We start from the raw sequence: 26,009 nt of genomic DNA, 5'->3' as shown, positions 1-26,009 counted from the left end.
AGCTGAACCATACTCCCCCCTGAGGTACACTCAGTCCCACAATGAGCAGCCACTTTACCTTTTGTTTCAACATTGTCCCTCATTCTCGCTAGACTCTAGAGGATATGTGGGACAAAGTTGAAACAAAAGTCTAGAGTGTAATCTCTCTCACCAACAGGGCCCTCATTACCTTCTGTATCTGTGCATCTTTATCTTTATTTGTATGTAACGGTTTATGTAATTATCAAATCTCTGTACCCCCATTGTACCACGCTGCGGAATATGTTGGCGCTTTACAAATTAATAATAATAATAAAAATAAAAGCTAAATCTTTGCTGCAGTTAATTTTCATTTCCAGGTTCAATTGACAGTGGTTTATCTCATGGGGTGGGCAGACTTTTTCGTCAGCGCCCCCTGCCTGCTCTGCCCCTCTGCTCGCCCCCTCTCCCTTACCTTTTCTCCGGCATTTTCTGACGTCAAAACGTCATTTCACGACGCGCCGCCAGAAGCCGCCGTAAACACGGTAATGGAACTTACAAAGGCCTCGCGTTCTCCCCCGGCATTTCATTTAAACGCTTTGGGGAAGAGCGCGGGGCCTCTGTAAGCGCTGCGCCCCTTCCAGAAAATGTTGCGCCCCCCAGTTTGCACACTCCTGATTTATCTGATCATCTTGTCTAACTTCTTTACACACCGAAATGCTCAGAAATCTAATGCTCAGAGAGAAAACGGGGGACTAAAAAGTTTCGACAGACAGAGCTTCAGCCAACGGGAGGAAAACTCAATTTCCAAAACATTTCACTGTTCATCTACTAAGCAACAACAAAAAGCACTGTAATTATCTCTGATATTGCATCCCTTCATCTGACTCTTCGATCCACTAATACTGAATGCTTACACAAGGAAAAGAACCAAATTATGCAAACTTTAATTTATAGTTTCTTACAGAAAGCCCAGTAAGTAACGTACGCGTAAATCTGCCCAAGGGGACAATGATAAAACTTTCGCTTTTTTCCATTAGCTTGTACTGCTCGTATAACTTCAAAGAAGTTCAATGATGCTCAGAAAAGCTGACTTTGTTTTTCAACCTCTATAGCCCTGCACATTGATTTTGAAGAGGAGAGGAATAGGTGGGGTAGGGGGAGAGAAGCAAGATTGTTATTCAGTGATTGATAGTTGTTTTTATAGGGCTGAAGGAGAGCTATTGTTACCAACCAACTGCCTGCACTGTCAGTATTGTCTCAAATATACAGATGTGCTTCAGAACCAATATTTCATGGATGGCAGCCACAGTTACGCCAGGTGTCCCACACAGTGAGCACAAACTTGCAATCCAGCAGTAACATAAAGTAATTCATGATGGGAAATTAACACACAATAATGTTGAGATTGTAATTGAGCAATGGCATGTTGCATTGCAGCACTCCGTGGGGACTCTATGTCAAAGCAGTGAAAAGTTTGCATTGATGCACTGCACCATTTCTGATAGCAGCTCTAATACAGGACACTTGCTAATCAAGCATCTCACATTTAAAATAGATCAGTAGATTTGATCATTTACACCATGTTAGACCTGGTGGAGAATATTATGCAACAAAAAGGGAGAAATATGAATAGAGATTCGGTACCTGTTTCTTTTTAAAACTGTTTATTTATTTTTTTTCTTTTGGCACCTGCTTTTTTTAATATGTGTTTCTACCTGCTTTTATTGTATGAATCGTCACAAAACTGCAAGTCGATGCAAATGGGGCAAAACTGGAGTAGAATTTTTGATACATTGACAGCAAGAGAAGCAAGGTGAAATTCTCTAATAAGCATCTTGGTATATCACAAAATGTTTAAAAATGATTTATATATATATATATATATATATATATATATATATATATACATATATATATATATATATATATTTATACATATATATATATATATAGTCCATGGAGAGTAGTTGGCACTCACGTGTATGCAGTAAAAGGTAGGTGCATGTCCCTTAGCAGTAGTTAACAGGCAGGGGTGTTCCTCACAGCAGTGGTGCAGCCGCAGCAACGCAGTAGGAACGAGACAGCACTCAGAGGTAATTTTCAAAAAGATTGTATTGGAGTACTGTAGGTGGCACAAATGCCAACATTTCGGTCCTCACAGGGGGACCTTTCTCAAGGCAGTACCATACAATACCCACAATAAAGAGGTATAGAGACAAAAGCACTCAGCAGATCAAAATAAAGAATTGTATTAAAGTACACAAATACTTGCTCAAATCATCAACGTTTCGATCCCGGAGAGAGATCTTTATCAAGGAGGGTGCAGAGAACAATTGTGACTCAGTGACATTTATACCCAAAAGACACACCTACAAATAACAATTAAAAAACGCGCGAAAAACCAGGTGAGTACATAATTACAAGCAAATAAGTCAACAGCTGTGTAAGGAGCCACGCTATTGGCTGTAAAGCATGCACATGATGCAAACACAGAGAGTGTCCCGTAGCGTCATGGTTATAGAGCTGAGTAACTGATCCGGGTCCCAGAAGGCAGAGATCTCGGATTACCATGGCGTGAAGCATAACAAACAAACAGCGGTGGTATATGCGCATGTGCAACTACAAAAACCTCTGCAACACACAGTGGCTAGGAGTGATGTTATTGGCTATATGAAATATGCACAGCGCAAACACTAGTGGCATCCTAAGTTGCCATAGAAATGATTGAGGAATGTGTTCATCCGTGTCCCAGTAAGCAGAGACCTCCAATGCGCCTGTAAAAACAAATCCCCAATCAGATGTGGTGGTGTGCGCGCATGCGCAACTATAAAAAACTCAGCTGGCTATAATAAAGCAAAGGAAAATACTAACCACTGAATGAATAAAAAAATATTGCATAAATGATCAAAACCACATAAATAGTGACGAAATAATCAATACACACAGGACATGCCCAACAATATAGTGACCAAAGACATGGTCTGCATAATACTCACCAACTGCATGCGTATAAGAAATACATGGTCAGTATCAAAAAAGCCACATAGTGTCCAAAAAGCCACATAGTGTCCCTATTAAAATTTAAACAACTATATCAAAGAACAAACAGCAACAATGTTGCGGGCAGCCACATAAATACCATATAGTGGAGACCTGTAGGCTAAAATTGAGCCCCAGGTAGATCAGCTGTGGGCTTTTTTTTTAAAGAAAAAGGGACACTAATAGTAGCTGGACTGTTCATAAAGTATAAGACGTGGGACATGGTGCAGGGAGCGGCGCTGGGCAGCGCTGACGCTCATGCTCTCCTGCAAAAGCAGGAGATTTTTCTTGTCCTTGCATGAGCGCCAGCAAGCGCGCTTGTGTGCCGGGTGGGAGGCGGGCGGGAGGCGGGCCTGGAGGCGGAGCGGGAGGCGGGGCTAGCGCACCAAGTCACGGCACCGACATTACGGACTGCCATTGGCTTCTGGCAGTCACGTGACCGGCCCTGCGCTTCCCTCAGCGGCAAAATTTAAACTTGCCTGTCTCCTGCATTTCCACACGCCTCCGCACGCCTGCGGAAGTGTGCGGAAGCGCCGTCTAAAGCCGCGTTGATAGGGATAATGTTTCCCCTCAGCGCGGCTCAGCGCGCCACAGCACGGTCTTTTTGACCATGTCCGAGGCCTAAGAAAAAAAAACAATTGTGAGGAGTATATGTGAAGGAAAAAAGGGGGGGGGAGTTGAATGTTAATGTTCCTTTTGGAGATTTTGGAGAAAGGCAATGATGTTTTCTATCTCTTTTGAAAGTTCCTGAGTTTAACAGTCAGGGTGATGAAGTGATTATGTATCACGCGACACGTAGGGTGGACTATCTTGTGAACGGGAGGGCAGAGGCATGCATGCTCAGCCTCCGTACTGGGCAGGCAAACTCAGTTGGAGAGACCAGCAAGACCAAGATGCTGAAGGCCTCCACACTCCCCATAAGAGCGTGAAAGAGATTGTATTCTATTGAAGCCCTTTCTGGCCACAAAGGAGGTTGGAAGAGAATCGTGAACAACATTTCATATAATTTTGTCTTGAAAAAGTTGCCACACGGTCCCGTGTCACATTTATTCTTTCTGACCTATTTTCTGATTGCAGGAACAGATGATAATCAGTAGGGCTCCCATATGTAGAATTAATTATCCATAGTTACTGAATCCTTAATTAATTGACTTTCTACTCCAGTATACATAGGCATAATTCATCATAGTTGTAAATTGTACACACAGGGCCCAAGAACAGTTACTATGCACTTCTTTTAAATGCATCATCATATGAGTAAAAGCTAGAAAGTGAAAACAGGCTGTTCTTTACTTTGTAGGTATCCAGTTTCTATTGTTTAGGAGAACTATTAGCAAGAATCAATACATCCTCATCAATGTATTCAACAGGTCGTCCCCAGTGTGTAAAATCAGATAGCTTTCCCTCAAGGCTAACAGTTCTTGTTGTTATAATTACCAGAGTGTTACAAATAATCCAAATGTATTATTTTTTTCATGGCAATTGAGACCCATTTCATGCTCTAGCTGAGTGCTGCAGAGTTTTTGTTTGTTCCCATTTATTTGACAGATAATAAGTGTCTTAAAAAAATGCTAGTGCTATTTTGTATTCTGCAGCCACATTCACTGGGTCCCGTGGCAGTGCACATACTAGAACAGAACAGCAAATCCATTGGCCCTAGCTCTGAAGCAATATAATCAGTGTTACGAAACAGCTATGTGGTCTATGTATCAATGCAGAGAAAAGAGTGTTTGGACTGCACTTTAGAAAAGAAATGCGGCATGTGTAAGAACAGTTGCTTACATCTGATGCAGAATTTTAGACTTACATCACACTACTTCGGATATGGAAGGGAAAATGCTCAAGTTTGGCCCCAGAGTTGCCTTGCTACATAGACCCCCTATTTGTTTATCCACACTAAACTTTAAAAAACATGAACGTTTAGACAGACAATTATTTAGGCACAATAGTGATAACTGTTTTGGCAGTAGAAACATAATGGACAGCGTCAGTGCGAGCAGTCTTATCATACAGCTTTATATAACACACCTCGAGAGAGAGCACCACGAACAATGAGGTTACATCATTTTGCGAAGGTAAAATAACAATATCTAAGCCTGCACTGTGTTAATAACTGTGATGACCGTACTTAATGAAGACATCTGCACAGGGGAAAACAAGGTCACCAACTCATTTTATATAGGTCACTAAGCAGATGCCACATGATTTAAAGCAGTGGCTAGAAAGCTATATTGTACTTTTCTCCAGGTCTTGAACTGCTATCTATGTCATTAGCTGGTATTTATGAAACAGAAAGCTAACTACTTCAGCCACAGTGGCGCTTGTGGACATTACAAGCCCCATTGCACAGAAGGAGTTAAAGTGATGGGCGAAACAGGTATACTTCTAAATCAACACCATTCTAATTTATTTTTACTTTGTTTGTTTTTTCACACTTGCAAATGATAAATCATCAGATGTCATACGGAATATACTCCACTCATTAAAGCAGTAGGAAAATTGCCACTTACTTGATGTAGTATGGCACTTTGTTTGGTGAGATTGCCCTCTCCCAAGGACCCTGGACAGAAGCTGGGGGAAAAAAAGTGCAGACCTCAGGTCAAGTTCAAAGCAAACAGGAAAGGCAACATTAATCTTTGGAATTACAATTTTACACTTGGCCAGGCTGATATGGCTCTATTTGTTCATTTGTCCATGAAGGCAGGAAGGATTAACCTGCAGTTCTGAAATTTCTGCCCTAATCTGAGTGAAGATGAATTCATTCAACCCCAACAATTAAATACAAATCCTCCCCCCCCCCACTACTAAACTTAAAGGAGTGATAAAAGGCTGAACAAGTGGCATGTCTGTCATTCTGCTTTTGTTTTAATTTTGCTATCCTCTGTCCTTTCCACTGTTTTAGTTTTAATTCATTATTTTTCCCCTTCTCCTAAAATTGCACGGCCTGTTTGGTACGACATTTAGTTACTGAAAACTCACCTGGATGTGTATTCCCATGGAGGATCACTAGATTAAAAACACAGCTATGTACATATATTTCAATATTCAAACAATCAGCAATACCAGTATGCCCTCTAGTTGTATTCAAATACACACATTTTTCTGAAACTAGTGCATCAATTTACCACATCCAAATATAATGAGAACGGTATTAAGTTTAATGCAGTGAGCTACTGGTCCCATCAAATCACATGGGGAATGATTACATGGAAAAATGGGAGAAGTTATGGAGAAGTCACTCAGTGCACATAGGATAATGGGGGACATTAATTTCTTCAGCCACTTCTTTCTCAATAAAAGCACTTTACATTTAAACTGTCAAACACATGAGAGCCAAAAGACAAGTGTCTTCTACTGTATTTCACATTGATATTAAGGTACAGCACAATTTCTAGTGGCAGTGCAGAACATTGATTAGATACCTCAAGATCTGAGCCAAGCAGGAAATGTAAATTAGGTTTTGCCTAATTTATATACTAGCTGAAAATGCCGACATTACTTGGGAATTCTAAGAAACTGACCTAACCCTTCCCCTCCTGCTCTCACCCTCCCTAGCCCTTCTCTCTCTCCCACCCCCTATTCCCTCTCCCTCTCCTTCATCTCTCTCCCTCCCATCACTTTCCTTTAATACCTTATGATATCCCCAATTCTTTTCTGCCTCTCTCTCCTTCTCCAGCATTCTTACTTTCACCTCACAGACAAACTGACTTTCTCACTTTCTTTGTCTGCTTTCTGTGTAAGTTTTTGTAAGGATTCTGCTCGATCCGTGCCGGGTTTTGCTGCCAGTTCAGGTTTTCCAGACTGCTTGCCCTTTCTGCTTAAACTGGCCATTTTGTGTACTGGTAGCCTGCTATATAAGGCTGCAGTTCCTGGTGGGAGTTGACGAGCAAAGTTCTACGTTTGCAGTTCCTGTTTGTCTACGCTGTCACGCCTTACCCTTTCATTTGTTTGGGTTCCCCTGTTGTTGACCCCGACCTCGCTGCCTTATGCCTGCCCTGACCATTTTCCAGTTTACTGGAATTTGCACCAATGTCGCAAGCCCTGACCTCTGCCTGTTTACTGACAACGGATACTCTTACAGGACTCTGTCCCTGGGCTCTGGTCAGTTTATGTATTAGAGATATAGACGCTCGCAGCATGTCCCCGGGGATGGGAGCTCCTGCTAATATTGCATTGAACATGTGGAGCAACCTTGGGGCCAGAGATTTGACAAATTTCTTATAATAAAGCCCCGAGAAACCCTCTGGGCAGGTGCTTTTGATGGTTTCAGTTCTGTAATGGCCTGGGACACCTCTTCTAATGTGAAGTCAGCGCCCAGCGCCTGTCGGTCGTGCTCTGTCAATCTCCCCAGTTTCGAGTTAGCTAAGAAATCTCTTAAAGCTGTGCTCGTTTTATGGTTGTGTGCCACCTTTTCCCCGTCGTAAACTTTTTTCTATCATTTAGGAAATTGTATATTTTATTCTTAATCTAACTTTTTTATTTATATACTTAGTTTTTTAAAGTTACTATTCAGGTTCGTTTTTTTATATTATTATGTTTTACTAATGGGATTAACTGTGATGTTATGCTTGTGCTGATGTTCTCTTAAATCAGTGGATTGCTATGTATTGTTCTGTATTGATTTTTGTAGACCTCAAGGGTTAATATACTGAGATTTGGCAAATATGGTGATGACGTGAGCATTGTGGGACTATAAAGGTCAGGGAACCTGCACATATGAACTACTACAGCCTCTGATGAAGTTTCTGAGGAGGGAAGCGCGTTAGGCTAGTCTAAGGCCTGGGACATAGTGCCCCAAACAGTGCTGAGGCGCGCTGAGGTTCAGGGAAAGCGGTGCTTTCCCTGGCCTTACACAGCGCTCCATCAGGAGGCGGGCCGGGGGCGGGCCAGTGACGTCACGGAGCTGGTTCGCCCTCATTGGGCGAACCGCTCACGTGACCAGCACTGCGCTCCGGCAAGCGGGGAAATTTCAAAACGCCGTCAGACACATGCTTCCCCCAGCGTGGAGACGCGTGCGCGAGCCCCTGCTAAAGCCGCTCTCATTGCGGCTGCAGGGGCTCAGTGCCGAGCAGCAGCACGGCTCAGCATGGGTCAGCGCTCATGTCCCAGGCCTAAGAGACTGCAGAGACTCCCTAAGTGATTCTCCGTTTGGTTGGTGCCTGTGGAGACATGGAAGAGACTGAGACCCGCGCTGACGTCACGACTGGAGGTGACATTACACGCCGAAACTGAGAACTCGTGCATCCACAGCACTGAAAGGAGGTCTGTGAGACCCTTTGTGGTCTATCTGCACTTTGTCTGTGGACTAATTGTGAGTGTAACTTGTACAGCCTTGTGTGGTTTAATTCAATGCAGTATCATACTATGCCCTTCTCTCTTGCATTTTGTCTTTTCATGTATTCATCACGATCATCATTGGATATCCATTACCAAGCTGCTGTTAAGGATTCATTTATCGTTTAAATCCTACCCACCTAATGTAAGTACTGTAAATCCTCATTCACTGGTTTTAGCACTATCTATTTCACTGGTATTATGCTGCACATATTACTCACTCTGCCTGTTTGCACTCTGTCATTTGTTCTATTTCTGTCAGATGAGTTGGTAAACTCCTCACATGAGCTGCAGCAGGCAAATTAAGGATATTCATTCCTTGCATGCATTTATTCTCACTTATCTATGTCACTTGATTATTAATTGTCACATATGTTAGAATGTATAGTGATTTTTGCGCTCATTTTTTCTGCTAATCTTTTAAGGGAGCCTTCCAAAGTGCCTCAAGAGACCAGTGAATTGTGCCCATCCTCACATATAGATGTGAAACTTGGACCATAAATGCGAGGATAATTCAGAAGCTTCAAACAACACAAAGAAGTATGGAGAGCTGTATGCTGGGTATTACCCGAAGAGACCGGAAAGAGAACGAGTGAGCTTGAAAGCAATAAAACGTCAGTGACATCATTACAACAGTGAAGAAATTAAAATGGCAGTGGGCCGGACATCCAGTATCACAAAAAGAAATTACAATCTTTGAACAAAGAAGGTACTTGACTGTATTCCAAGGGATATCAAAAGACCAAGACTACGATCAAAAGTGAGATGGGAGGATGAAATAAAAAAAATATGTTGGAGCAATTTGGAGAATAGAGACTTGCAACCGCAGTACACAGGGAGATTTAGTGACTTCACAAGAAGATCACAAGAAGTTGTCACTGAAATAGGAATCGGGTTTACCATCTTTGATAATACATATAAAACACACAGGGTATACAAATATATATATAATTTTTATATTCCTGAATTATTTCCAGTCTGGCTCAACCTCCAACAACCCTTTCCCTTTCCTCACCAGCTCAGTCACTCTCGGCAACATTTAAACCCAGACATATAACAAATATAAAAAAGTGTGTGTGTGCAGAGCATGCACATTTTAAGTGAAACGTCTTTGTCTTTTGTCACAGAAATTGTATTTGTAATGGTGATGTTTTTAATTAAAAATCAAAACACAATTTCAGTGCCAAAACGCAATGGTTTGACTTAAAACATGTGTTATAGCTATTTGCACTTCTTTATTTATATTAACTGTGAATTCCTTGTGTTTGTGTCAGTCAGTGTGTGTGAGTCAGTGTGTGTGAGTCAGCGTGTGTGTCAGTCAGCGTGTGTGTCAGTCAGTGTATGTGTGTGTGTCATTCAGTCAGTGTGTGTGTGTGTGTGTGTGTGTGTGTCAGTCTGTGTGTGTGTGTGTGTCAGTCAGTGTGTGTGTGTGTGTGTCAGTCTGTGTGTGTGTGTGTCAGTCTGTGTGCGTGTCAGTCAGTCAGTGTGTGTGTCAGTCAGTGTGTGTGTGTGTGTGTGGGTGTGTGTCAGTCAGTGTGTGTGTGTGCCAGTCAGTGTGTGTGTGTGTCAGTCAGTGTGTGTGTGTGTCAGTCAGTATGTGTGTGTGTGTCAGTCTGTGTGCGTCAGTCAGTCAGTGTGTGTGTCAGTCAGTGTGTGTGTGTGTGTCAGTGTGTGTGTGTTATTCTCAGGGTCCTGCCCCACGTCTCTGACTCTCTTCACTCCCCCCCCCCACCTGAGCTGCAGACACGGCTGTGTGTGCTGGTGCCTACTGGCGGAGCAGCCCAGAAGTAGCCCCACTCTCTCCCCCGGCGGAGCTGTGTCCTGCACGGCAGAGGTAAAGGGACGCAGGGTTGTTCGGCAGCTTGTTGGGGGGGTGTGTGTGCATGGCGGCTCACTGGGTGGAGGCGAGGGTGTGCTCAGCGGCTCACTAGGTTGAGGGGAGGGTGTGCTCGGCAGCTCACTGGGGGGGAGGGTTTGCTTGGCGGCACTGGGGGGGGGGGGCGGAGGGTGTGCTTGGCAGGTGTGTACAGGGGATACAGTTACCAAGCTGGCGCAGGCGAGCTCCATATTTCCGCCGCTGCCTGAGCCCCGGAGCAGCCCCCACTCTCTCCCCCTCGGCGGAGCTGCGGCCGGATTTTGTGTGAGTCGTTTATTGTGTGTATTTGTGTGTGTGTGTGTGTGTGTGTGTCCGTCCAGCGCCTGCTCCTCCTGGTGGAAGCTGGCAACACTGATGGCCTCTTCTGCCAGGAGTGATGTCACTTTCGTCTCCAATGAACACATTCACGCCGCTAAAGAAAAAAACAAACTTCACATACTGTAACAGTCAGGAGAATGCAAACTGGGGGGCGCAGGATTTTTTTGGGGGGGCATGGCGGTTGCAGAGGCCCTGCGCTCTTCCCTGAGGCACTTAAATTAAATGCCGGGGGACCGCACGAGGCCTCTGAAACCTCATCTTATAGGGATTCAGCCGGCTTCTGGACGTGTTGCCATGGTAACGCGCGGCAAATGCTGCTGCGGGGTCAAGTGATATCACATGACTCGCGGCGTCATTTGACGCCGGTTCACAGGAAAAGGGGTGGGGGTGCGAGTGCTGGGGCTGACAGGCGGGGGGGGCGCAGCGCAGAAACTTTGTGCACCCCTGCTGTACCAGATACAGGTACATCACAAACATTTGTGTTTATTTATTAAAGGTACCATCCATACAACACTATCTTATTATCTAATTATTGTCATCTTTTTTATTTTTATTTTCTTTTACAAAAAAAGCCTATACTGTATATGAAACACAATATTCATGCATGAGAGTTGAGTTCCATTCATTATTACTAATGAGTGCTAATTCACAAGCATCTGTGAAGATTTTAGCCAAAACTGACTATTTTCAACGCTTGCTATTCGGAACCATGTCTGAATCTAGAGAGACTGCACTAGTGTTAAATCAGGTATGCCAACTTTGTCGTTTTGGATTTAATGGAGACATTGATTTATTGCATCCACCCTAGAGATGCCCTATATTATGAATGAAAGAGAAATTTGTCATCTGTTGCACTGTCACTGTCCTGAAGATGTGATAATAAACTTCACTTGTTTCTATCCAAGGGACTGATTGACTGTTTGTCTAGGATGTGAATAAGCAGAGTGGACAGTCAATGTGAAAAGAAAACCTGTGATTTATCAAGAGGTTTATTAAGCCAGACAATGCAGTGCTGTTGCCACAACTTGGGTTTAACATAGAACCCAAATAATGTGTGCCGTTCAAAAAACTGCTACTGTAACACTAAGGGCCCCTGCATGAGACCTTTGATTCTGTCATGACACTTTAACCCATTCAGGTCAGCTTAATTTATTTAAGCAAAGAATCCCCGTTCCAAAATTATTTTAAAAAAAAATTAGCTATGGAGGATCCCTCAGTACTCAGGTTGAAAAAAACACAGTGAGTTAACTAGACAGGATTGCTAATTGAAGTCTATATTTGCACCCGTTGTTAGGTTGCCAATTGAAATATTTTCCCTAAGAAAGGACCATTCACGTATGTATTCAAAGACCAGTTACACTAGGTAATTTTCCGATTTTGCAATAAAAATGCATTCTCTAGTATATTCATATATACCAGCTTGTAATCTATATAGTAACGACTGGTAGAGATGGAGCACCCATAAAGGCATTGTGATGCACTAACACTACGATACTTGGCACAAGAAATATTGCATCTCCATTGAAAACGCACAGAATATTTTCCGTGTTATTTCTTGTACTCCCTCAAACAACCAAAAAGGGCCTTATATCCTTAGTATATAGTGTCCTTATTGTATCGGACCTGCAATATATTTATGAAAAAATGAGTGGCTGATTAAAATAGTGAATTAAACCTTAAGGACTGTGATGAGATCTTCTATTCAATTTCCAAAAGCCCAGTTGATACTATTGTAAAGGAAAATATCAATACCAAGCTTCTATATAGGTGGTACCTCACTCGGATTAGAGTGCTTGTTATTTCCCCTGGTACCTCACACCTATGTCTTAGAGGCTGTGGACAACGTGAAACTTTTATTACACCTGTGGTGGTCTTGGCCCGGCACCTCTCCAAGAAGCTAGTGCAAAAGATCAAAGAACAGACCTTTCCCACTTGATCAGCTTTTCTCAGTAGAGGTCGTCATTCAAATGTAAATAAGAGAATATCTCACATATATATATACAGCAACCAGATGCTCCATTGCTGCTGTAGGTAACCAACACTCTTCTCTAACCTCATCATAAACTAAATATAGAATCGGACACATTTTCAAAATGGAGAAAGCTATCTGTTTCTTAAATGATTTCTTTTCCAAATTTTAAAAGACATGCGAGTCTTAATTATTCGACTCTGACCCCAGCCCAGGATTTATTCTAACTTTTATGCGGTTCCTTGAAATACTCTTCTTGACGCTTTCTCTGATTTTATATTGCTGTTAATTCATGAAAAATGTTGCTTTTCAATTTGCACCACTGACATCACAGTATTTCTTGTTTCACTGTGTACTCCTCTTTTTTCTGTAGCCCTTATATCTTATAAAATTCAAATATGTCTGAGTATTAAAAACAAAAATGTGCTGTAGCATTACAAATGTGGCTACACATTAAGCTGCGTCCATACTGTGGCAGACCGCACGAACCCGTCCGCACGCTGAGCGAACAGACTGCCTTAAGGCAGTGTTCGCGTACATGCAGTGTGCGGGTGCATGCGCGCGGAGGCAGGAGGGGGTGGGCGATGCGCGAGAAATCAGTTAAAATTGATTTTTCGGGCGATAGGGCGGTCAGGTGAGCGGTTCGCCCAATGAGGACGAACCAGCTCCGTGACGTCATGGGCACGGCCCATAGACACGCCCACGGACGGCACGCATACCATGGCCAGGGAAAGCACCCGCTTTCCCTCAGCCTCCACACGGGAGAAATGACTATGGACGCCGCCTTACATTACATCCCCCTGCTACATAGGTTAAAAAGCAACTAAAATGTTGAGAGGAAACACATAGTTGCTTTTTCTTTTGCAAGGTACTGTATTTGTTTTCCATTTTGTAATGTATGGTATTTTACCTTCGAAAACCACAGAAATCCACTGTAATGTGACCTTCAATTCCAGATCGAATGCCTTAAGCTCCAACTGTGATAAGTCAAAGCTTTTTGAACTAGTCTGTGGCATGCAGGTATATACTGATGTTAATATCCAATACTTTCTGAATGTTAACATGTAAAAATAGCCTTTTCCTGAAGTCATGGTGCCATCTGGTCATCAAAGCTTTCCTCCACCCCCCGAAGAAATTAAAGTCTAAGTAATTGCCATGCTGTTCTCTTGGCAAAATTACAGTTGCAGATATATAATCTGCATTTGCAACTGTAATGCTCATTTCTACTGTCTTTTGAGACCAGCGTTAATATTGTAAAATGGCCCCCTAATGAACATACTATAGCACTATTGTAGCCGCCTTCAAAGAAATTAGCTGCAAAAATATTTTGTGCTAGAAAATCCGTTGGAACAAGGCACAATTTCTGAGATATGAATCCCGTTGTGAAGCCAGGACTCACTTATCTGACTAACTAATTGTGAAATTAGTAATAATTCCGACTGTATATGCAACTCTTCAGTGCTTAACAAAAACAAGAAATGTGTCTTTTATATGCAGCACAGCACCAGTCCATATGCTCTTTATTTTGCAATGACCAATAACTGTAAAAATCTACCAACAACATCTTTGCAATCACTGGCTGCGGGTCACTTTAACGACAAATACACTTATATTCAGCTCTTTATTATTATGATACATCTCCTTGCAAATCACAGCTTTGCTGGAACTTGAGAGCATTTATCTGCATTTTTCATAACACTCTCGGACATCAGTTGTTTGTAATGTACTTTTGCAATTTTTTCTGCCTAGTTCAGCTGCTTTGGGTGCTGACTAAAGTGGGCTAAGAACATTTGTTATACCTGACACCGTTAATCTCAAAGGTAAAAGAAAAAGAATAAACATAAGCGCATAGCGGCTGGCAAATTACCTTTGCTGTGACAAAAATGTACAGTAAGAATACTGTAATACAACTAAGCAATAAATAAATAAAAGAATATGAATAATGAACTAATTTGTTTGTCCTCTAAATTCTATGATCCAAGAAAAGATGTAATGAAGCAAATATCATGTCCCACTAGACAGTATTTGTTAGCGTTAAAAATACTGGAAAAAACTGTTGTCTTTATTAAAAACTTTCATCCATAATAGTTTCAAGGGACTTCTACAGTGATTTTCCCTATTGCCCTGCCAGAGACGTCTGCTTCTTTCACAAATGAACTGTTCTGCAGTGTTTTTGGTTCTAGTGAACTCTAGATTGCTTTATGATAACTTTTACTGGAACAACAGAGAAATAAGTGACCTTTTGAAGTATCAACACTTCTTGCACTTGAGCTGGTGCAAATGCATATGGATACAGTAAATTAGTTGAGGGACGCACTCAGGCTGAATACATATTCCGCTGCTCACAGCTATATATTTTGTTAAGATCATTGGTCTCCTGGTATGGAGCCTGTTACTGAACCAGCCTGGTTCCAATAAGGGGGCTTATGTTCCATGCTTTCAATTCCACAGGGGTCTACAAAAAGCATTGATTGTAGAGCTTTTTAGTTCAGAGTAAATGAGTACTTCAGTATTAGGTGATATCTATTGTTATATTTATAGCCAGGGTACCTGAAGCTTCCGGTTACCTCCACGCTGTGTGGGGAGCTGTGGGGGGAGACCACGTCGGAGGAGAGAGTTGCGGCGACCCTTCCGATGGTCCGCGCATGCGCAGGATAGAAGTGCACGAAGCAGGACTAATCAGGTACAGGCTCTGAGCTGGGACTATAATTCCCATGAGCCTCAGCAGGATCATGAGGTGCCAGGCAGCCAATATGGCTAGAGAGTTGCTGCAGACAGGAAAGGGAAGCGTACAGCGGGGACCACGCTAGCCAGTGAGTCCTGGGAGAGCAGGGGGAGAGGGGGTGCGTAGTGCAGGGGTCAGTGACCCACTGCGTAGGCCAGGAAATCCCCTTAGGCCCCAGTACAGGCCCTGAGTCACCACCAGCTTGTGGTACAGCAGGGAACAGCTCTAGATAGGGAATTACTCACTTATTGATAGTGGCAGTCAGGGACACAGTATCTTCCTGAGCTGCATGGTGATCGATAGTTTGGGATCAGACTACAGAGCGGAGTCAAGACTTGTGAGAGACCTCCCTGACCATGAGGAATTACTCGTGAGAGACGGCGCTGGATCTGCGGATCCTTTTTGAAGTATCAGCGACCGGGTGCTGGAGCGCCCAGCAGGTATTATTATAAGTGCATGAACACCAGTACCTTTAGGCAAGGAGTACGCCTTGGGGGTGGGTTCTTTGGGGACACTGGGGGTTAAGTGACCAAGGAACTGGTCCAGTACATTGGACATGGCGTGGGGTGCACACGGTTGTGGGAGAGGGACACTGGCACAGTGGTGTGTATTCTGGATTACTGATATACAGTTATATCAATTGTAGAAGTGTATATGTTCATTATAGTTGTACTTGCCATATGTGATATATGTTTATATACTGTTCAATGTTATATGCGACACATGTGTATCCATGCCCACAAGTATATAGTAAAGGTTACTGAGTTGTGGATTGTTATTGTTATTCTTGTCCAGGTGAATCTCACCTAGCGGGGATCCTGGGCAAGTGGAGGCACTGCCAAGTTACTTATTGTTGCCCCAGGCTCCCAGTAAGCAGAGGCTCAGATCTCTGTGAGCCACAGGTATATACAGCATCAGTAGACCCGTATAGTTATAAGGAAAGAGGTATACATATTAAAAAAAGGTATTATAAGACAAGCTTTTGAATGTTCTCTCTCTTCCTCAGGTCAAGGTATTGCTAGCGAAGGTACACTGGGGTACCCAAGACAAAGGAATTCCCTTTGCAGCGCACCATAGTATATTAAAAAAAAACTTTATTTCAAAATAAAGTTTTTTCATTCAGTCATAACACATATATTGGGATGCGCTGCAAAGGGGATTCTTTTCTCTTGAGTACCCGAGTGTATGTTTGCTGCTCTTAGTCTCTCAGGCAGCACACAGTATAACTACAAACATAAGGTTTGAGCACGGTCCCCCACACCGCAAGGTATCAGCAGACCAGAGGAGGTGATAGACTTTTCGAAAGCTTGTCTTATAATATCAATTGTTAGTCCAATTAATAAATCTATCACTTAAAGCACTTATTTATGCTGCACTATAGCACAGCTATTTCTATTTAATTCATAGAGCTTTTTAGGAATCCACTCCAGGAAACAGGATAGTCCTGTACTGGACAAGGCAAAGGATTACTTTTGTCTCGTCAGCATTTTCAGAAACGCAACACCTTCTCACATGTAAGAAGACCTGCCTTCTGGGCAACCATTTCAAATGAAGGCAAAGCTTTCAGAGCAATATTTCCAGTTGAAAATGCTTCTGGGGGTTTCAGAGCAGTTATATATTTTTTGGCAACCACATATAACACCCATGCACGTGTCACCCTTGTAGGTATATCAGACATTTTTATTAACTGAAAATGTGAGACACTGAAGCTATATTTTAGAAATGGGGACATATATTGTTTTGTTTTGTTTATGACAAATACATGATATTACATTCAGCACGTTTTGACTGCAGTGCACAGCATGAATCTGTCTGAAATCCCATTAGGGGTATACATCATATTTTTCATAAGAACACTTTTTTCTTGGTTTCAAGGGATGCTCTGTGGAAGTCAGAGAAAAGTCACCATGAAGTCACTGACTTTCATGGATGTCATTGGTGCTATAACCACAAATTTGGATCCTTAATGAGGACATCTGCATTATTAAGCTGTTACTATACTGTAAGGATTAGCATTGTGCTAGTGGTGAGGTTTATCCTTTAGCACAGGCCGATGCTATTAATCCATACTAAGTCACTTATTTTCTCACAAATACTGATCCCTTTGGATTATATTCAGATACACTTTGAGACGCATGACTTATAGTCATCCAACTCAAAAACGTAATAGGCAGCTTGGGAGCTATCACTAAAAACAAATCTGTTTATTGTTGTTATATTTTGCAGTTAGATGTACAGTATCAGCATGTGAAGTAGTTCTGAGTAAAAGCAAAAACGTTTTACTCGTACCGCTGGCTACTTTTCTTATTGAAATACTGTGCACTGGTTGTATCTATTGTACATCATATTATATTCATGTATTTACCAGCAGGATAAAACGGGTCTTTGACTATTGCTCCAATAAATACGACAACGCTCTTTACTTCCCAACATGGGTCCCATTGCATTAAACAAACCTGCCCTCCCTAATGTCTCACATTAGGTCACTTGGTTTAGCTCTTTCCCTTTCTTTTTGAAACAGTAAATTGTCTTTATCATGCCACAAGACATAGGTTTCTTTTTATACCTACAAACGTTTTGATTCTTTATTAATCTGACCATTGAACTAACCAAATTGGCATCCACTGACAGGCTACAACTACATCATACACAAAATCCGGTAGCATATATAATTTTAAACCATGTCACTTCTTATTTCCATATTTTCAAAAAAAATTACAGAATTCTACTACAGGGAACTTCAACCTGGTCTAACCTTGTCACCCCTAAGTTTAAGTAATTGATTTGGGTTTGCGCTCAAATTTACTGTAACACACACACACACACACACACACACACACACACACACACACACACACACACACACACACACACACACACACACACACACACATGTAAATACAACTGTATGCTCATCTGCATGTCTTAGACAGGTCTGCAACCCCGACTTTCACCATTATCACCCAGCACACAGCACTTCCACTGCAGCAAGGGATTCTGGGAAATGACATGCAAATGAGCACACAGTGCCACTTTTTGCTTCCAAAACCATTTTTAACATGGTTCCCTATAGGCTTAAGCTATATATATATATATATAATGTGATACAGTAAATTTGAGGCAACACCCAAATCAATTACTTAAATAGTGAATAAATGTGATAAAAATACAAATAAATATCACCAAGAAGAGATGCAGCTGGCGTGAGGAATTTCGTAACCCGTCAAGAGAGCATCACAAAAACCACATGAAGCGCAAGAACTCCTCGCAAATGTGGTATGGTGTCGGTCAGGTAGGAATCTGGTAAGATACAGCTAGTACTCTATGCTCATGGATTAAAACAGGCAATTTGACCACTCTGGGTCCTGTAGTGCTGGATACAATTGTGCTGTGTAGTGGACGGGACCACGTTTCCTCCAAAGCGTTCACTTCCGCGTTCGAGTGGCGGGTGACATCACAGGCCCTCTTCACCAATCAGAGTCTGGAGCTGGATCTCCTTGTACTCACAGTGACGGCGGAGATGCGGGCAGGTGAGCGGTGGACACATTAGTCTCTCAGAAAATCCACAAATGATTTATAGAAGTAGCTCTGTAGGGTTCAGCAGTGGCAGCAGTCCACAGGATAAGACAAATAACCCTAGGCATTTCATCCGGGTACAACCGGACTTCTTCAGGGGAATATGAATGTGTAACAAGCCAATCTCAATGAAATAGTCCCTATAAGCATCGACGTCACGACACAAACGGCGGACACACGCGGCGCATAACGTGATTGGCTAACACATACTAATATATACAAAACAACCTTAATAATAAACGGACAATAAAATTAAGTCTATAAAGACAATAGAATACACAGTTACAAAAACAAACAATTAAATTAAAATGGAGCAAATGGAGGATGGATGATCTAAATGAAAACAGATAACCATTAGGCAACAAATATATAAACCAAAAAGACATGTACAATATATACACATTAGGATAAATAAATAAAAAATACCAATAAATACCCCAGAAAAAATAAAAGATAAAGATAAAAAATAAAAAGGCACAGTAACAGAACTAACTAAAACTAAAATATTGAAAATGAATTAAAAAAGAAAACCAGATCGATACCTATATTTAAGCCACAAGGTCTAAGTCTCCTCAATTTATGTATCCAGAATGTCTCTTTTTGAGATACCTCCTGTATTCGGTTTCCACCTCTCCAATGCAGAGCAACTAAGTCAATGCCCTGATAAATAAGGCCTACAGGATTTGGATCATGGAACTTCTTAAAATGTAACGAGACATTATGACTTTCTAGTCCAATAGTAATGTTTCGGATATGTTCCAAGATTCTTACACGGAGAGGTCTGATGGTACGACCTACATATTGTAGTCCGCAGGGACACTGGAGTAGGTAAATAAGTGAGGAACTCCTACAATTAATAAAAAATTTTGTTCATATAGAATTTACAAGCTTTACAGCTTGAACACTTATAAAAACCTTTAGGCTTATCCTCCAGCCATGTATTATCGGCTGTAATACATTTTAACAGACTTGGAGATACTCTGTTCTTAATATTTCTTGCTTTCGTGTACACTACTTGTGCTTGGTCTGGTAGAAAATCCTTTAATATTTGATCACTTTTTAAAATGTGCCAGTGTTTATTCAGTATTTTATTAATTTAAAAATTTTCACTATTAAATTGTGTAATAAAAGGAATGAAATTGGTTTTAACTTCTTTTTTAGGATTAGATTTTAATAAAAGGCTTCTTTCTATTTCTTTTGCTCTCCTTTTAGCGTCTGGTATAATCTCTTTCTATAAATCTTAAACACAGCGGACTGAGATTAAAAAATCTCAGGATCTGAACAGTTCTTACGGGGTCTTCTAAATTGCCCAACAAGGATATTAGAGGTCCATTGTGGATCATGACAGCTATTCTATAAAATATAATTATTGCAGTCAACCTGTTTAAAAAATGTTTTTGTTGAAATTTTATTTTTATCCACATACAGAACAAGATTTAGGAAATCTATGCTTGAACAGTTATATTTATATGTGAACTTCAAATTTAGATTGTTATTATTAACGTACAGGATGCATTCTTCAAGATTTTCAGCTGTGCCTTCCCAAATAAAGAGAATATCATCTATGTAACGTTTCCATGACAACTGGTTCGCGAGAACCGGTTTGGGATGGAAGATATAATCCTCCTTCCAATTGCCCATAAAAATGTTGGCATAGCTTGGCGCTAACCTGGGTCCCATGGCTGTATATATGTAGGTAAAAAAGCAGCAAGCACTCCAATGTAGATATCCAGAAAGGCCTGGTGCTAGTCCCATAAATAATGTAAAGAGTACGTTACCATCCAGCAGGCACTGCACACCCCCAGGAAGAAGATCCCTCTGGGGATCGAAATGGCCAATTTTTGTGTCTGTTTCAATACATTATTTTGCTGACTTACCTCTGAGTGCTGTCTCTCTTTGCTGTTCTGCTGCCCTGCTGGATGGTAACGTACCCTATATATATGTATACATGGTACAAATGTGCCAAATCCTTGCAAAATATTGAAATATAATAATTGAAGTATTTTTAAATAGATATATAACTAAATAACAATACTCTTTGGCCCTAATACTGGTCCTTTTGTTTTCTGATCGGCTCCTTTGCTTAGCTGAAATGCACTAACCTACCATCGTAAAAACTCACTCGCCTTTTCCTATCCTTCCACACAATAAACCCCCAGTATCCCTGCACTTTTTCTACTACTTTGATTCTTCTTCTCTTATCAGATTTGTTCATATGTTTCTTAACATAGAAACTTAACGGAATATTCAAGTATCTGCAAGTTTGTCCTTGTCAAACCTCGCGGTTTGTCAAGCACATAAATCGCAGGGAAAAATGGGACAATTACCTATATTCTGTAACAGAAATTGAATCTATTACATTGCGTCTATTAAAATTCACGTTCCTTGTGTTTAAAAAGCCAATCCGTGCAGATTGTACTTTGCTTTGAAGCGGAATTAACAGGCTTTCAATAAATATTGCTGAAAAGAATTGGAGTTTGTATTATATTTCTCCAAACAAGTTTTTTTTAAATTACTACAGTATACTCCACTACATAAAGTGCGTCATATTTTGACATAACAATAATGCTCCTAAACTAACTTTCAAATAACTTCATATAACTAATATTACATAACTTTCATGGATGGTCTAAAAAAGAAAGACAAGAAAAAATCAACATAACAATCAAACTGAAATAGGTAAGTGAAGTAATAAGTTATTTCCTTCCCATGCCCCCAAAATATGACATTACATTTAAAGAAAGTGCTTCCAACCCCAATAGCATTGAAGAATAACTTGTTAACAATATGCACTGAAATAGCAATATTTTGTTTGCTTACGTTTAAGCGGAGCATGCAAACTGTTGATGTCCAAAGATGTGGTTTGTAGCTTCTTCATAGCTAATCTGCTACCTGCAATATATAATAACTATATATACATGTAGGCTCAATATTTGGACAAATAATGTAGTTCAATATATGTTTTGAAAACATTCTTAGCTACAGAAGTATTACAGACTACTAAAAATTTAATTATTACTCAAAAAGGCAAAAAAAAAAAATGTCAGCAAAGTACATAATTAATTAGCGAGTACTGTAGAAGGGTAGAAATTAAAATAGAATAGTTAATAAAGCATCTGAAGTACATGCATGCTCAGCAAAGCTGAAATAGGCTGTGTGGATTGTAATGATGCAAATCCACATCTATTGAAGCGATCTCGCCAGCCTTGAGATGCTAAGAAAAAATCTGCGAGTTATTTGAAGCGGTTTTGCCTTTTTGAGTGAATGGAGCTACTACAAATTCAGCAAATTTGCAAACATTGCGTGTTGAAGCTATTTTTTGTCATACTATTCGGATTTGCAGAGCCAAAAATGAAACTTCTAAAAAAGCCTCTCTCGCATGGGTTGGATATGCAAGAAGGGCTGTCAGAATACGGGTACGTGTTATCCGAGTGAAAAAAAGGCTCTTTCCTCATGGTATGCACTTCTCACAACTACTAGAATATCCCCCTTAAAATTGAACAGCAGATAAGAACCACTAGGCTTAACCAAGTTGCCCATTTTCCTATCTGAATTAAAACCTAAGATGACATCCCACCATTTGACCCTGGCTTCCTTTTATATTTATGATAGCCTTCTATCTATAATATTGTTTCTTCCATAGTTTTCTACAATTGCAAGTTATTTCAAGGTTTATTGTGTACCTCTTATAATTGTTGTAAAGCTCTTTATTTAAATACGTTATAGTTGTTTTTGTCTATTGTTCGTAACCCTAAATATGAAGCTTCCTACATTTTCCATTGACTGTCGGATTTTACTGTAAACTTTTATGTACAATAATCAACAAACATAGTGTTGTCCCCACAATGATTTTAATAAATCCGTTGCAAAGGCATTTTGTACAGTTTCTGAAGATTAAAACCCACTGTATTGGCATCAGATGACGGCTTTGTGTGTTCCCTTAAAAGCACTGTGTACAGTATTTGTTATGCCTCTCTTTAACAGATGTGGTCATAATCTTTTATATTCATAGTGCATTCCCATACAAATGTGCATCTGAAGGATAAAATGTAGAAAAAAAACTTTTCAAAGAATGTAATAAGCATACAGCCAGGGGAGCGGTGGGATAAATGCCTGCAGACGCTTATCATTTTATATCAATATGCTTTGTAGCAAAACAGTCTCTCCAGGATATTTTGATTTCGGTTTTTATATTTTTCAATGGAAATAACCAATTCATGGGCCTCCTCTGTGTTTTTCAAAAGACAATTTACAAGAACAATAATAATGTGTACGTTCTTCCATTTTAACATAAGACTTGTGGTGGATGTTAGTTATTATCTGATTATTACCTAGACATTTAGACTTGGAAAATCATAGTATAAGTATTTCTTTGGTATCCATGCAATCTGATTGTAGACGGAAATTCATTTATTGAACCCTCTATGGCTTCAGGCTTTTAATTGTCCCGCTCAGTTTCAGTACTACCTCGGATGTTCTCTCAGCACACACACATTCTCTTTCTTTTTGTAATGTGATTGACACATTTAATTACACAAATATGCAGCAACATCAACAGTAATGGGAACATGTGTTTTGTTTATTTTTTTTCCTTTAAGCAATCATCTCAAATATACCTCTTTGTGCCATGGTAACGAAAAGAGCAACTTGTCAACTACAGCAAGGACTATTTCTAATTGAGACAAGGGTGAAAAATTATTTAATGCACCTTGCTACTGTAAGTCTAACTTAGACAAAATTTTTACTAATAAAGTGGATTATTGCTCTAATTTTGCCAGAGTTTTATAGCTGTGAGCCTTTGATAGATAGGAGATTCCAGGAGCATACAAAAAGCATTCTCTAAGTAGGAGCACAATGCAGCAAGTGCATCAGATACTCCACTCGTATCAAATATAAGACCAAGAAGGAAAAAAATAAAAAAATGCACACAAAAAAGGTTGAAATATCAAGATTACATTAAATAATTTCAATAGAAAGCCTAAAACAAAAGGCATAAGGCATCATCTGGTGAAGGGGTCCCAGAGACTTGGGGTACTGTAGGTGCCCCATTAAGATTTGTTGCCATTCTGTCTGGTTTTATTTTGTCAAGACACAAAATAATGAAGGCTGGCACTCAATAAAGATACAAAAATAGTACAAAAATATAGACCAATTTAACCCTTCTTGCCCGGCTCTTAAGATGTTTACATCATGATAGACTATTTACATGGCTGTGCTTAGTGTTCCATACCTTGGAAGGGTGCTGGATCCATGCAGGCTGGGTGTAGATATGAGATGTTAGAATGAAGGGCACCAGGAACATTTATAGTACAAAGAAATAACTTTATACACATCCGTTGATAATGCTCTGCATACAAGGGCAGACTTCACATAGACATTAACTGGTGACAAATAATATGGTCACTCTGTGCTTCTTCCCATGGTAGCTCTCACTTCTACACTAGAGAGGTACTTAGGCTTCTTTAGGATTTCATCTCCTTCGTAGCTCTCACTCCTATGCTGGGGAGGTACTTATACTTGTGTCTTTTAGTAATATTAGATTGGCAATCTCTTGTGTAGTTTCCTCAATGCCCTGTATCTGGTGGACCCTGGCTGACGGACACACACTATTCTTGGGGATCAGTATCGCTTTACTGTGGATGGCATTCTTCCTCTATACGTAACAGATCGGGAGTTTACTGAGGACATGTCGGTTGAGGTACACTATCTTCAGGGATCAGTATCCCTTCACTCTGTGTAGCATCTACTTTGTTCATATCTATTGGATCAGGGCTTCACTATGGACTCTCCGGTGGACCTGATACAACTATACACTGGAGTTTCTACTCTGAGAACTCCCTGCTGAGCACTTACCTGCTCCTCTTCTTGTTAGAGAACAATCGATGTTCATTACAATGGGCTCTATCTGTAAAGACAGATGAATGAAGGAACAAAGGGCACTGCGGATTTGAACAAAATAAACTAATTTATTGAGCCAACACGACGTTTCGACCTAAGTGGTCTTTTTCAAGTGACAATGGCAAGGCCATTGTCACTTGAAAAAGACCACTTAGGTCGAAACGTCGTGTTGGCTCAATAAATTAGTTTATTTTGTTCAAATCCGCAGTGCCCTTTGTTCCTTCATTCATCTGTCTTGGACTGATTGCAGGCTTTCGTGCAAACACTGGAGCACCGGTAATTGTATGTTTTTTTCTATTTTTGAGGTGTGCAGCATCACTTTATTTGTTCTGGACTCTATCTGTAAAGGGCATGTTCCCTAACTGAAAACATTAAAGGTGACAGGACCTCGTACTACACATAACTATACACTTAAACATATTTATATGACTTACAGTGAGGTCCTCTCCAACTGCTATTCCCGAGGAACCTGATTCTAGAACACTGGGGGCTCTATACATATCCTCCCATTTCCCTATTGAGACATCACTGGTCACAAGACTTACTGGGCAATGACTAAGTTTCTGCAATTCACCCTGTATCAAATGAAAAATCCCCAAACGAGAGTGCGTTCCTCAAAATGTAACATAAAAAAAAGGGCGGGGGATGGACAGAGAGAAAAAATACCAATTGTGTCATATTGTAAATGTCTGTTTTCCATGGAGGAGTACACTCTCTTTTTCGGATTTTGCATAATCTATATATGCTCAACTGGACCTGTGGACAGTTAACTGAAGACGTTCTATTATTCTATATGATATTGTGTACACTGTCACTAGATATTAGATTTGTATACAGTGTCACTAGATATTAGATTTATATAGTGTCACTAGATATTAGATTTGTATACACTGTCACTTTTAGAACTAGTGAGATAGAGTAGTGCCACAAATACTTACCTTTTGTCTATTATGTATCACATGATAGGGAATGTATAGGGTTGCCACATTTACGTTTATATAATACGGGATGCCAAAACCCAGTATGAAAGTGTCATAATGAGTAATGAATGATTTGCAAATGATTCGAGCTGAATGGTATCTCCCGTGTGACCTCTATTTTCTTTGGTATTTATTATCTCCGCTCTTGGCCGGGCGGGGAAAGACGCGCTTTGAACTAACAAATAGCAGTGAGATAAAAAGTAACGCCTATAGGGGTGGGTGTCATGGTCTAAGATGACCAGGCAGTGTCCTAACTTTCTTATTTTAATTATTTAGTAAGGTGACATCTATCTGGAAAGGAACTATTACACACAAGTGGAAATCTATTATGTT

The 26,009-nt window shown here is 40.6% G+C and overlaps 1 protein-coding gene across 20 annotated transcripts in view; it reads right to left on the bottom strand.

Annotated features, from left to right (window-relative positions):
- DMD (dystrophin) overlaps nt 1-26,009 on the bottom strand; it is a 2,761,517-nt gene that overhangs the window by 259,164 nt on the left and 2,476,344 nt on the right. For 15 of the 20 annotated variants that reach the window (XM_075590265.1, XM_075590266.1, XM_075590270.1 and 12 more), the window contains 2 exons: nt 21,619-21,690; nt 5,511-5,571 (listed from right to left, as the gene is read on the bottom strand). In XM_075590265.1, the coding sequence (XP_075446380.1) occupies nt 5,511-5,571; nt 21,619-21,690 (133 nt within the window). Of the gene's footprint in view, nt 1-5,510; nt 5,572-21,618; nt 21,691-24,028; nt 24,050-26,009 lie in introns of those variants that run through there. The other 5 variants (XM_075590273.1, XM_075590269.1, XM_075590276.1 and 2 more) reach the window with 2 other exon arrangements.

The sequence above is a fragment of the Ascaphus truei genome, chromosome 3 (genome assembly GCF_040206685.1).
Source record: "Ascaphus truei isolate aAscTru1 chromosome 3, aAscTru1.hap1, whole genome shotgun sequence".
Lineage (NCBI taxonomy): Eukaryota > Metazoa > Chordata > Amphibia > Anura > Ascaphidae > Ascaphus > Ascaphus truei.
The sequence above is the reverse complement of the archived record's forward strand: the minus strand, read 5'-3'. Positions and strand labels throughout refer to the sequence as shown.